Here is a 13,309-nt window from a genome sequence, read left to right as displayed (position 1 = left end):
GGAACCTGTTTAAGATTCTCTCTCTCTCCCTCTGCCCCTCTCCCTTGCTTGCTCTCTCTCTCTCTCCAAAATAATAATAATAATAATAATAATACCTAGACAAGAGGGAACACAGCATCTTTGAAAAGCACAGCAGCAGTATTCTCTGAGGGTGCAAGTAAGAGATGATACAGCTGAATGAGGATTTCTACTTCAATAACAATGGGATTCTATGTGGCAGAGGACAAGTAGGAGCATTTCAATGCTAGCAGCCTAGAACACAAGGTAGAATGATAAAATCTCTAGGGATCCAGAGATTTGGATCCCTGATTATGGTCAGTTGTTCATGGGTTTCTAGGACCAAAATATATGCACTGCCCACCAAGGTCTTGATTCAGTCAGGATTCAGTATTAAGTAACAGAAACAAATCTCACTTTTCTCTTAACCAAAAGGAATTTAATACAGAGCATTAGGTGCTTACAAAATCATAAGAAGCTTGGAGGAACAGACTCTGGATTGGGCCCCTGGGAATAGCTCCCAGATTAACACCACAGAACCAGACTGAAAGGGAGCTCCTGGTTGCCACAATCAGAAACCTTGGGAATCTGTAAGCCAGAAATAGTTCTGTTGACTCCGGGACCATGTCATACCTGGTAGGTCTATACCAGCAAAAACACTCTCCACTCCAGACCTCTCCCCACTCGATTCATGTCCCACAGAAGTGTATGTGTTGGGAAAAACCTAAATTTCTCCTACAGCCATAGCTGTAAGGGAGTCTGGGAAAGATAGTTCTAAGATTATCGGCCTTTAGAGTACAGGAATGCTTACTAGAAGGATGTGGGACTGATATCAGCAAGTCGGTCTTCCACACCTGCCCCACTTCCCTACCCCACACTCCAAAAAGAAACCTTTAGGTCAAGAATAGGCCTGTCGTAAGCCCCATAACGGAGAATGACAGACTCATTGAATTCCTAAATCAGAACTGTCTCATAGATGCAGAGAACTCTGAATAAAAGGAAGTCTGGGTACCCTTGAGGAAGGACTCTGCCATAAATTATAAGCACATACTGTATGTCTACCTCCTAATCTTCCCCATAGGAACCTGTGGGCATTTACAAGAGTAGCTATGTACTGGGGTGAGAAAAGTACCCAGACTTTCATGGATTATTGGACACTGGCTCCACACTAACTCTAATCCCTGAAAATTGGAGGTTAGCAGCACAACACTGTGGTTCAAGACTGGAAGCTTATGCGTGTTTATGTTATATCTGTCATTTTGATCACTATTCTTTCCCAGGTACATCCAAAAACTACATTTCCCAGCCTCCTTTGCCATTGAAATGAGGTTCTGCACCATGTGATCCTTAATTTAGAAGGGAGGTATATGAAGAAATGGGCTCCACTTGGGACATCCAGTTTGCTGGCTCAATGGCACAGACAGCCTGGTTCTGAAGCTCTAGCTGTGGATGCTGTTTCTTAATTCAGCAGGCCACATCCTGACTTGGAAACTCCCTACTCATGCCAGAGGCAGCAATGCCCTTGGCAGACCCATTCTGCTGTGTCATTTCGGGAGACACTAGAAACTCAGCCCCAATTTTGTTTCCTAATTGTCTCCTGCTGATTCTTCAAAGTATCAAGAGCTCTTATAAATCCCTTACTTGTTAAAATAGGCAAAGTTGCTTTTGTTGGTTGCACCTGAGAACCTGACCAATACAGAGGATCAGATAGCAAGTTAAGGGGGTTTTTTAGGTTTATTTATTTATTTTGAGAGAAAAGGAGAGAGGGGGTGGTGCACGAGCAGGGGAGGGGCAGAGAGAGAGGGAGAGAGAGAATCCCAAGCAGGCTCTGCACTGTCAGCATGGAGCCTGACGCGGGGCTCAAACCCACAAACTGTGAGATCACTATCTGAGCCAAAATCAAGATCAGATGCTTAACCAACTGAGCCACACAGGTGCCCCACAAATGGAGTTTTGATTTAAGTCTGCTTCTCGTGAGCTCAGTAGTACCCTAGACCCATCTTGTGGTTATTTCCTAGTGTCTGCAATGGAATCTATATAGTCAATAAATGGCTCCCTGATCCATGGAGTAAAGATTAGTGTGGAAAGAAGAGCCAATAACACGACATTTCTAAGAGAATGACAGAGATTAGCACCTCAGGAAAGATTTGATAAATTCAGAGTTGATGCCTCTGATCACTTCCCAATTAACTTGCCATTTTCCCTGTGTAGAATACGAACAGATGTGAGGGAATGATTATTTTACGATTTATCACATGGCTATTCCAATAGCAATCATTGACCCACATTTGGTCTATGTACTAGAACAGACCACCATAGTCTCTGGCCCCTGATGTGGAAAACTCTTCTTTCCTTATCCCAATGAGCAAAGAATAACAGAATGTGTTTGCTTTCATCTACAGAGAAAGAAGTATGTCTTTCCCAGGACATGCAGAGAATCAGACTTGGAGTATATGCAACCAGAAACAATGCTCAAATCGTTCTAAAGGATTTTGCCAGGAAGACACCACGGCTGTTGCTGCTGGACAGACATTGCAGCTCAAACTGTTCATGTTGGGCACTGCATATCCCTGCAGGGCCACCACTACTGTGGCCTCAGTAAACATCCCCTGTGTGTTGGGGCGCCTGGGTGGCGCAGTCGGTTAAGCGCCCGACTTCAGCCAGGTCACGATCTCGCGGTCCGTGAGTTCGAGCCCCGCGTCAGGCTCTGGGCTGATGGCTCGGAGCCTGGAGCCTGTTTCCGATTCTGTGTCTCCCTCTCTCTCTGCCCCTCCCCCGTTCATGCTCTGTCTCTCTCTGTCCCAAAAATAAATAAAAAACGTTAAAAAAAATTAAAAAAAAAAAAAAACATCCCCTCTGTGTCTCTGCCCCAGCTCTGTTCCTGCCATATTAGATTCCTTCACGTTCAAATCAAAGTCTTGTGTGGGAGCACCTGATTGGCAGAGCTGGGTCACATGCACGTGCCCTAGCTGCAAGGGAGGTTGGGAAAGCAAGGTTCTGGCTTCTCCCTTGGGAAGCCTCAGACTCAAGATGGACAATCTTGAGGTAGAAAGGTAGAGAGAAGATTAAAGTGGTAGGAGAGGAAGACAGCTGGAAGCAGGAAGAGAACCAGAGAAGAGAGTAACCAGTGGCACAGTAACGGTGGAGCACTAGAGAAATGATCACAAATTCTCACTGCTCCAGCAACTTGCTAGAGCCATCTTGGACCCAGAGACACTATCCAGCTTCCATCTTCATAAACCCCAGGGTCTTGGGTTTTCCTGAGCTTCCGTGTCACTTGTTGTCCTAAGTTTACCTTTATGCAACCTCTCCCCCAATAATTTGGCCAATCTTTGGCATATTTTGCTTTCCCAGGGCGCCTGGGTGGCTCAGTCGGTTAAGCATCCAACTCTTGATTTCGGCTCAAGTCATGATCTCATGATTCGTGAAAGCGAGCCCCACATCGGGCTCTGGGCAGACAGCATGGAGCCTGCTTGGGATTTTCTCTCTCCTTCTCTCTCTCTGCCCCTCTCCCCACCTCCAAACAAATAAATAAAGTGTGTTTTTTTTTTAATTTTTTTTTTAATGTTTTATTTATTTTTGAGACAGAGAGAGACAGAGCATGAATGGGGGAGGGTCAGAACGAGAGGGAGACACAGAATCTGAAGCAGGCTCCAGGCTCTGAGCTGTCAGCCCAGAGCCCGACGCGGGGCTCGAACTCACGGACCGCGAGATTGTGACCTGAGCCGAAGTCGGACGCTTAACCGACTGAGCCACCCAGGCGCCCCTAAAGTGTGTTTTTTTAAAGTGTGTTTTTTAAAAGTGTATTTTCCGAAGATCACTATATCCCATTCCACATGCTGATCTTCAAAGTGACATTGACACTCCTCCATCTTGATATGGGATCTGTACTTGTTTTCTATTCCTGCTTTAAAAATTGCTGCAAATGTAGAAGCTTAAAACAGCACCCATTTATTAGCTCACAGCTCTGCAGGTGTTTTCTGTGAAGGGTGTTACAAGGCTGAAATCAAGATGTTGGCCAGTCTGAGTCCTCATCTGGAGACTCTGGTGGAAAATCTGCTTCCAAACTCTTTCTTGTTTTTGGGAAAAAATCCGTTCTTTGCAGCTGGAGGACTGAGGTCCCCTTTTTCTGGGTGGCTCTCAGCTTCTAGAGGCCACCCACATTTCTTGCCATATGCCCCTTTTCATCTTCAAGCCAGCAATGGCAAATCAAAATCTTGCACTTCACATCTCTGACTTCCTCTTCTATGATCATCCAGAGAAAACTCTCTCCTTTTAAAGAGCTTATATGATTATGTCAGGCCCACTGGATAATCTCCCTATCTTAAGGTCAACACAGTAGAGACCTTAATTATTTCTCCAAAATCCCTTTGCAGCAATACCTAGGTTCATGTGTGATTGAATAACTGGGGTCATCTTAGAATCCTGCCCCCTGCAAGGTCTATGCTTCCTCCCTTGGATCTAAGCAGGCCCGAGCACTACAACAGAGGGGAACCCTGCATGACTTCCAAGTCTAGATAATAAAGCAAAACAACTTCTTCCAGCATGTAAGAATTCTGGCTACCCTGAAGCTACCCTGCTGGAAGGGTCACACTGAGAATCTCCATACAAAGCTACTGAGGAGCCCCTTCAGGGCCAGCCCCCACATTTGAGTCTTTCCAGCCCAGGTGCCAGACAGGTGAGTAAGACTTCAAATGACTCCAGCCTGTGAGGCACAATGACACCAAGTGGAACAGAGGTGAGCTGTCCCCACCAAGCCCCCAAATCAATGTTATTGTTTTAAGCTTCCAAGCTTTGGGGGGTTTAACATCAGCTGTGATAATATCCGGAACACAGGCTGAGGGGCTGTCCATCCCTTGTCAGGAAAAGTAATTCTATATCAGGCCTGTCAGAATCTTTGGAGAACATTGTTGGCTGCTGTCAACATTGTTGACAGGGATATATGTCAAGGGATATACAATATCCCTTACTTTGCCTTGGAGCTCTTTTATTTGGGCTATATTTTTTGCCATCTGTGAAATCTTCCAAAGCAAAAACCACATTGTGTTTGCCTTATTTCTCTCTGTACCAGACATAGGACCTGCTAATAGGCTATGGCAGATTGTTTGCAAAAACTGGCCTCAGTCATTGCCCTCCCTATATCCATGTCCTTGCCCTGTGACTTTGTAGCTCCTCCCATCGAGAAGAGTCTATTTCCCCTGCTTTTGAATCTGGCCAAGGCTGGGATTGTTTTGGGCAGTAAGATAGAGCCAAAGTGACTACTCTGAGCCCAAGCCCCAAGAGGCCTTGCACACTACCACTCACTCTCCTGAGACACTTGCTTGAGCTAGCCAACTGGAGGATGAGAAGTATGTGTGTCATTCACCCCCAGCACCCCCAGGCAGCATGTAGCCAAGCCCCAGAGGCAGAGCAGCTAGCCAAATTGCAGCTGGCCACAGATGCTTGAAGGAAAATAGAACTGCCCAGTCTAAACTACCAACTGCAAAATCATGAGCTAAATAAATGATTATTATTTTAAGCCACTAAATCGTGGGTTGCTTTGTTACAAGCAAAAGTCAACTGATAGAAAACCTGACCAACACTTTGCAAAGTGGATTCAGTTGATTCTCCCTTCACCTCCTTTCTTAATCCCAAAGAACAAATGGGTCCCTTCTTAATCCCAAACAAAAGTCCCTTCTTAATCCCAAAGAACAAATGGGTCAAAGTCCAAGTTTGATTTGCAGTAGGAAAGCTTTATTGGGAAATTGAGATCAGGCAGGAAGTGGGATCACCCCCAGACCAGACAGTTGGAAGAGAGGTCTCCCCAACCCTCCTAGGGGAGGGAGCCAGTGAGCAGCCAGAGGCACACATGCCCATTCAGCCCAGTCCCAAATGAGCCCTGGGACTCGTTGCCAGCCATCCTTGATGTCAGAAGGCAATAAGCAGGCTTTGTCGGGGGGCTGCCCATCTGGGGGACACTCAGCTGAGGCGGAGCCAAAAACATTTACAGGAGCTCTAGTATCGAATCTGATAGCCTGTAGAGAGATGGAAGAGAGGTAAGGGTGAGAAGGGAGGACTTAGAACACGAGACAGAGAAACCAAGACTTAGAGAAAGATAGGCAAACTGAGAGCGAGGAGACTGGAGCTCAAAGAGCTGGAAGGACCTTGGGGTCCTAGTGGCCCCCATCCAATTCCTAAAGCTCTCCTGCAGCAGCCCTGACTGATACTCTCCCATTTCTGAAGATGAAGTTTCATGAGCCTGGTCCCTCTTCCATTCAATAGCCTTATTAGTACATTTCTTGGATATTGAGGTAAGGATGGCCCAGCCTCTGCCCATACATGCACATCCATGGCCCTGTGGTTCCTCTTGTTGCACAAAACCACACCAGACACCCTAGACAAGGACGGCTTCCATGCACCTCAAGGTTTCTCTGAGCTAAACATCCCCGGTCATGTTACCCAGACTTTTTACTACAATTTCATATAATTCATAAAATTCAACATGCACAAGGGGAAACTTTCTCTGACCTAGAGACCACTTCACGGTGTGACTCTTACATTAGACTTTTCTGTTCAGTGTATGCCCCTTTAGATAGTTGCACCATATAACTGACTTGTATGAGCCAACCACTGACTACAGTACCTGAACCTCTTTTCTACCTGAAATGTTGCCAATCCAGGTCTTCCCATCCTCATGATGATGGAAAGTATTGGCTGTGGAGACCCACAGAGCTGAGTTCCTCATTTATTGATTGTATGACCTTGCATAAGCTACTTCTCTTCTCTGAACCTCATTTCCCTTATCTCTAAAATGGGAATAATGATACCACCTCATAGGGTGTGATGGGAAATATATAAGATAATGCACAATTTCCAACCAAACTCCTAAGCTATGGAGACTCAGGCCATGTAGATTTGGTCCTAGCCTCACCCAAAGGTTTGTCAAAATTAATGATAATTAAGAAATAAGGGCAAGTCTATAACACCTTACTAGAGACCTCCCTAAAACCTAGCTCTGTTCAGAGTATGTATACCCTAGAGAAGCTCAAAGATACTCAAAAAGGGGTGGTACCATGACAGCTTAACACCCGTGCCTCCCTGACCCCATGAGCTAGAGTTGTCCCTTACCTTGTGTATCATCACATTCACCAGATTTTGAGGAAGAGGACTGGGACTGAGATGATCTTCCACTTCCTCCTCCATAGCTGCCACCACTTCCTCCTCCAGATCCACTTCCTCCTCCGTAGCTGCCGCCACTTCCTCCTCCAGATCCACTTCCTCCTCCGTAGCTGCCGCCACTTCCTCCTCCAGATCCACTTCCTCCTCCGTAGCTGCCACCACTTCCTCCTCCAGATCCACTTCCTTCTTCACAGCTGCCACCACTTCCTCCTCCGTGGCTACCTCCACTTCCTCCTCCGGAACTACCTCTTCCTCCATAGCTGCCTCCACTTCCTCTTCCATGGCTACCTCCACTTCCTCCCCAGGATCCTCTTCCATGACTGCCTCCACTTCCACCGTGATATCCACTTCCTCTGCCACCTCCAGAGCGCCTTTGTCCAGATTCATGAGATTCACTGAGAATGAAAGATAACACAGAGAGAAAATGAGAGACCCCACTACATATACAAGGATGGACCTGGACAGAGTCAAGACCCAAATGTGAATCTTCCTGAGTTTTCCTTCTGCAAGCTAGAGGACAGACTAGGCTGGCACCACAGCTGGAAAGGAGAGCCTCCCTCTCCCTGGAACACGGAGTAGTCCCTTTTCTCATTGTTACCAACCTCCTTTCCCAAAGCCCAGATGCCCTGAGGCTCCCCCACCGAATGAAGAAGTCCTCAACCCATCAGACCCAGTTTACAGGAACTTTCCCAACTGCCTGTGTCCAGAAAGACAGATGCAATGTCAGGGACTTATAAATTCCTAGGGATTCCACAGAATCCTGGGGCACCTACAAGTCCTCCTGGCCACCCTCAAGGAGGCTGCGGTAAGTCGCAATTTCCTGCTCCAGCCGTGTCTTGATGTTGAGCAGAACGCTGTATTCCTGATTCTGGCACTCAATCTCTCCCCGGATCTCAGTGAGCTGAGCCTCCAGGTTACTGATCTGCTCCTGCAACTGCTGCAGCTGGCCACAGTAGCGGTTCTTGGTGTCTTCCAAGGACTTCTCCAGGGCCGATTTCTAGGGGGCATGAGGAGGCTATAAGAGGGATGCTACATCATAGCTCCTCCCCTTCCCACTCCTGGGGATTATGTCAAGCCTCCTGTGCCTCACGTTGGCAGAGGGTCTAGAGCAGAACAGCCAACCTTGCTGAGCTGAGACTGCAGCTCAATCTCCATCTCCTGGATGCTGTGCCGGAGCTGGGTCACCTCCTTGTTGCTGGACTCCATCTCCCGGCCACTATTCGTCACTTCCTGCTCCATCTGGCTCATCTGAAAACCCAAGAACTCAGTGAGAACCAGGCTGGACCAGAAGCTGCAATGGAGAAGGTTCTGCCCCACTCACCCGGACCTTTGCCTCCAGGACCAAGAGTGAGCCAAAACCAAAGACAAGTTATCCTGAGTCCTGGGTCTGCTAGCCAGCCAGAGTAATCCAATTCTCTCAACTTAACATTCCCTCTCAGCAAGGCTCTAAGATTCTTCACACTTGTCCCCAAACCACCTTTCTAACCTCATTTCAAACCGACCCCCAAACACATACACACAAGCACACACACACACACTAGAGACCATGCCCTCATGTGCCAGGGTCGTGTGGTAGGCTCTGGAGGCTCAAGGAGAAAGGAAGACATCAGAGAGCTCAGTGTGGTATAAGAGGCACACCACGCACCTCTACTGGGGGGTCTGATAGCACGTAGACTTACATGAGTTGTTCATGCCCTGCCTTTGTTCACACATGTAATAAATTGTGAGCTTCTTGAGAGCAGCAATCTTATTGGCTCATGTCTGAGACATTAGGACTTCACATAAAGCTGTCACTGACAAGCCACTCAGTAATCATGTTTGTGGGCAATGACTGAAGCTGGATGGAAGACAGCTGAACCGAGAGATGGAGGGGTGGGAGGAGAGAGGGATAGGGTGGAGGAATGGAGGGATGCATGGAAGAAGGAGAGAAGGTTGAATGGGCAGCCCGCTCTGCTCACCTGAGTCTCATATTGCTCTTCAATGTCCCTACGGTTCTTAGCACTGATCCTCTCATACTGCTCGCGCATGTCATTGAGGATCTTGGTGAGATCTTTGCCAGGAGCAGCATTCATCTCCACGTTGACATCCCCAGAGTTCTGCCCAGTCAGCTGACTCATCTCCTGCCAGGGATGATGGGTCTATGAGGTCAAGGGGTAGGATCCTCTCCACCACATTTTAGCCCTCCCTGCTTTCCCAGAGGTACAAAAAAGGGGCACAGTTGGGAAGGCAAAGCCCAACCACCACCATAGGAACTGCTAAGGAGGCACTGGGAGAGTGTCCTCAAAAGTCACGGAGAGGGTGTCTCCCAGGCAATGCCCCATAGCTGTCCCCCCATTGTCTCTGCACTTCCATTCCTCCCACTCCTCAATAAGCCATAAGTAGCCAGTATCATACATCCTCATGATTCTTCTTGAGGAAAATCAGTTCCTCCTGCAGAGACTCATACTGCATTTCCAGGTCAGACTTTTGCATGGTCAGATCATCCAGCACCTTCCGCAAGCCATTGATGTCAGCCTCCACTCCTTGTCGCAGGGTGTTTTCCATCTCATACCTGCAGACCAGCCATGGGTAGGAATGAGCAAGAGGGCACAAGTCCCTACTGGGACATTTAGAGCACTAGGGGGTGGAGAAAGATTGTTGACAGCAGAGGGAGTGGCAGCCGGACTCACTTCATCCTGAAGTCATCCAATGTCATGCGAATGTTGTCAAGATCCAGGAGAGTCTTATGGTTGCCCACTGTGGTGTCCAGAATCTAAAAACAGAGGAGACGGCATGGAACCCATGCTCCTCTGCTATGACCCACTGCTGGGAAGGCAAGAGGCCAGGCAAAGCCATAAGAGATGATGGCCCCATCCAGGAAGATGCTTAAAACGTAGGAGAAGCTTCCAACAGCTGGTACCTGGCACATACCCCTCACAGACTTCAGCAAGGATTTTCAGTGTGACAGTCATTCATTCATTCATTCATTCATTTAGCAAATTAGCTAAACTGAGAGCTCCTCAATGACAGAGACCAAGTCTGGTACATCACTTTGTCTGCCGGAGGCAACACTGAGGGTGGTCATTCACTAGATTGAGTGGATGAATAAGTGGATAGATAGAAACATGGCTGGATGGATGAGTGGGTATATAGATGAATGGGTGGTAGGAGGATGAGTAGATAAGGGCAGGTAGGGGGTATGGAAAAGTAGATTACTTCCATCCCCGGAGTTCTAGATCCTCTTCATCCCCTTAAACAACCAGCATGTGTGTCTGTGTCCAGCTGGAAAGACCAAGACAGGCCCCTCTAGGAGCCCAAGTAGGAAAGAAGAGATACAACTTCTAAGTTTCCCAAACTAGAAAGTTCGAAATTCTTAAAGAGTGAGAGGAGAGACACGCACAGATTACCTCCTCTCTTGAGCCACACGATATGCTCCAAACAGGATTTTTTTTTCATATCATTACAGAAGTTTCGAACCAACAGGGACAAGAGCTGGTCTGCCCATCCCATGCATTAAATGTGTAGGAGAACAGATCCAGAGAGGGCATCAGGTTTCCCAGAGAGGGCATAGTGAATTGATGGCAGACCCAGGACTGCATCACTGGCTCCCAGGGCAATGCCTCCATCACTGTGCTCCCTCCACACTGCCTCTCCATTCCCAACTTAGGGTCAGGCCAAGAGGAGACCCCCCACAACCAGTCCCAGGCTCCCCCATGCTAATCTAAGCCTGTCCTCTCTTCTTCCCAGACTCTGAAAGTTGATGAAGCATGTGAGTGTGTGTGTGTGTGTGTGTGTGTGTGTGTGTGAGAAAGAGAGAGAGACAGAGACAGAGACAGCAAGAGAGAAAGATCAGAGTTTCCCCACCTACCTGGTTCTTGAGGTCTTCGATGGTGTCATAGTAGGGGGAGTAATCCTTTTGGAAGACCATGGGTCCCTGCTTGTTATACCACTCCCGGATCTTACCCTCCAGTTTATTGTTGTCTTCCTCTAGTGCCTGCACCTTATCCAAGTAGGAGGCCAGCCGGAAATTGAGGTTCTGCATGGTGGTCTTCTCATCAGCGCCCAGAATACCACCAGCACCACCATCAAAGTCACCGCCAAAGCCCCCAGATCCCCCAAAGCCTCCTGCAGAACCGCCACCAAAACCAAAGCCTCCTCCAGATCCACCCCCAAAGCCCCCAAAGCCTCCAAAGCCTCCTCCAGATCCACCCCCAAAGCCCCCTCCAGACACACCACCGAAGCGCCTGGAACCTCCACCGAAGCTACCAGCACTAAAACCACCCCCAGATCCTCCACCGTAGCTGGAGCCAAAACTGCCACCACCTCCCCTCCCACAGGCCCCGGAGCGCCCCACTCCGTAGCTACTGGAAGAGCTGAATCGGCCCCCTCCTCCAGCGGCCCCTGAGGAGCTGACGCGACCGAAAGAGGACATCATGCTGCCCCCGCCGCCCCTGGAGCTGCCTTGGCTCCGGTAAGAGGAGGAGAATTGTCTGCAACTCATGGCTGGCCCTGCTGCAGCTCGTGGGATAGGAGGCAGTCGTCAGAGTGCTGCTAGTTCCCGAGTGCAGGGTACAGGGCTATCCCCAAGGCTTCTTACTTATACCCCCAGCTGAAGGTGGCATGCCTGGGTGTGCCCTCTGTCAGCACCAGCCTCCCCCCACAGACCTGAAGGAGGTCTGCGATCGGGAGGCGGCAGTGCCGCCCAGGCTCAGCGTCCTTCTGTGACTCCCCGGAGGCAGCCCAGCCTCTCTCCATTGTGTGGGGTAATTTGGTGATATTAGGCTGTCAGGGGGACCATAAATCAGCTCTGCTGCCAAGGGGGTGACCTAGATCCTGGAGTTTGGTCTCCAGCCGGCCCGGCAGCAGGTCTGAGACTTAGCCCCTTTGGGATAGGAGCTCCTAGGAGTAGAGTCTTCTCCCCCACTGATGGTTATCACTGTGTGCACCCCTCCCTGCTCCCACCTTGTGCCCACTGTGGGTGGGCTAGGACTGGGGGACCACAGGGTCATCCCCGAGGATGGAGGAGGCACAGCCCCAGCCCACAGAGAGCTGCCAGTGATCGTGGGAAGCCCAGCCCCTGTCCTCACGGAGCCCCAGACTGATGGGGAACCCGGTCCTTGCTCTCAGAAACCCCAGTCTGACGAAGGAAGCAAATGACATGGCAGAAAGACCACAACACAGCCACATGCCCACCAGCGCTCGGAAATAGCAAGCGGTGTTCACACAAAGGACGCAGGGAGAAAGACTGAATAAAGACAGTGGTACTGAGGCTGGCTGACCTTGGAGCAGGAAGGCAAGGGGCTCCACTGTCCTGATCCTTCAGCAGGGCCCAGCAGCGGGTATGGAATTGACCTTGGTTGACTGCCTAGTCCGTACTGAGCCCTGAGGGATACAGAGATGTGCGATTTCCCAGCCCTCCTGGAATGCGCAAGCCCCCCGCTCCTGGCAGAAGGTCAGAAGCATGTTCTGGTGAGCAGGGCCAGGAGACAGCGGTAAGAAAGGCAGTGGACTCTGGTGCCAGACTACCCGAGGCAACCCCCGCTGCCCGCTCTGCCACGTTATGTAATTACTCGGTGCCTCCGTTTTCTCCTCTGTGAAAGGATGATGTTAATGGTGTGCCCATCTCCTAGGAAGAGACGCATGAGAAGGGCTCCAGAAACCGTTTCACCACCTCTGATCCTTCAGCCCCAGAGGCCCTCTGGACTCTGCCCCCTCCCGGATCTTTACCATCAGCTCGCAGCGGCTCTCCCTGCCTCGCTCAGTCCGGACTCCTCCCCTGGGGAAAGTGGTCTTTCCCAACCTGGGTGTGACCACAGTTCTCCACTGACTTCCCTTCACCCCCAAGAGAAGGTCCACACTCTTGACACTCAAGGCCCAGGCTAATCTTTCCATTCCAGCCTGACCTGCTGCCGTTCCCCAGACCCCCTAACCAAATCACGCAACGCTCCCAAACACCCTTCAAACCTCAGATGATGCTCGGGGCTTCCAGTTTGCTCCAGTCCAAATATCCCTCTGTCTTTTCTACCCAGAGACTCCTACTCATCTCTAGCGAACCATCTGTGTGCCCCCTCCTCCGGGAAGCCCTCCTGCGTTCTCTCCCTCTGGCTTTGCACTTTGCTCCACTGCAGTTTCCCGTGCTTATGCATCTTGTACTTGTCCTGGTGCCCAGCACCGT

The 13,309-nt window shown here is 49.6% G+C and overlaps 1 protein-coding gene across 1 annotated transcript; it reads right to left on the bottom strand.

The window, feature by feature from the left end:
- Positions 1-5,708: 5,708 nt before the first annotated feature.
- KRT9 (keratin 9) lies at positions 5,709-11,635 on the bottom strand. The gene is made up of 8 exons (XM_019435513.2): positions 11,003-11,635; positions 9,825-9,907; positions 9,550-9,706; positions 9,114-9,275; positions 8,278-8,403; positions 7,929-8,152; positions 7,105-7,550; positions 5,709-6,011 (listed from the first exon to the last, which is right to left on the bottom strand). Exons 1-8 carry the CDS (start codon positions 11,633-11,635, stop codon positions 5,992-5,994), a joined length of 1,851 nt encoding a protein of 616 aa, XP_019291058.1. The 3' UTR covers positions 5,709-5,991.
- Positions 11,636-13,309: the final 1,674 nt, after the last annotated feature.

The sequence above is a fragment of the Panthera pardus genome, unplaced genomic scaffold, assembly GCF_024362965.1.
Source record: "Panthera pardus isolate Hobbes unplaced genomic scaffold, ASM2436296v1 HiC_scaffold_3, whole genome shotgun sequence".
NCBI lineage: Eukaryota > Metazoa > Chordata > Mammalia > Carnivora > Felidae > Panthera > Panthera pardus.
The sequence above is the reverse complement of the archived record's forward strand: the minus strand, read 5'-3'. Positions and strand labels throughout refer to the sequence as shown.

Bases quoted from the DNA above. Each gene is read 5' to 3' on its own strand.
- KRT9 (XM_019435513.2), bottom strand. From the start codon at position 11,635: ATGAGTTGCAGACAATTCTCCTCCTCTTACCGGAGCCAAGGCAGCTCC. The intron at 9,908-11,002 runs GTAGGTGGGGAA...CTCTGTTTTTAG, and splicing joins TCGAAGACCTCAAGAACCAG to ATTCTGGACACCACAGTGGG. The intron at 9,707-9,824 runs GTGAGTCCGGCT...GCTGGTCTGCAG, and splicing joins TTGGATGACTTCAGGATGAA to GTATGAGATGGAAAACACCC.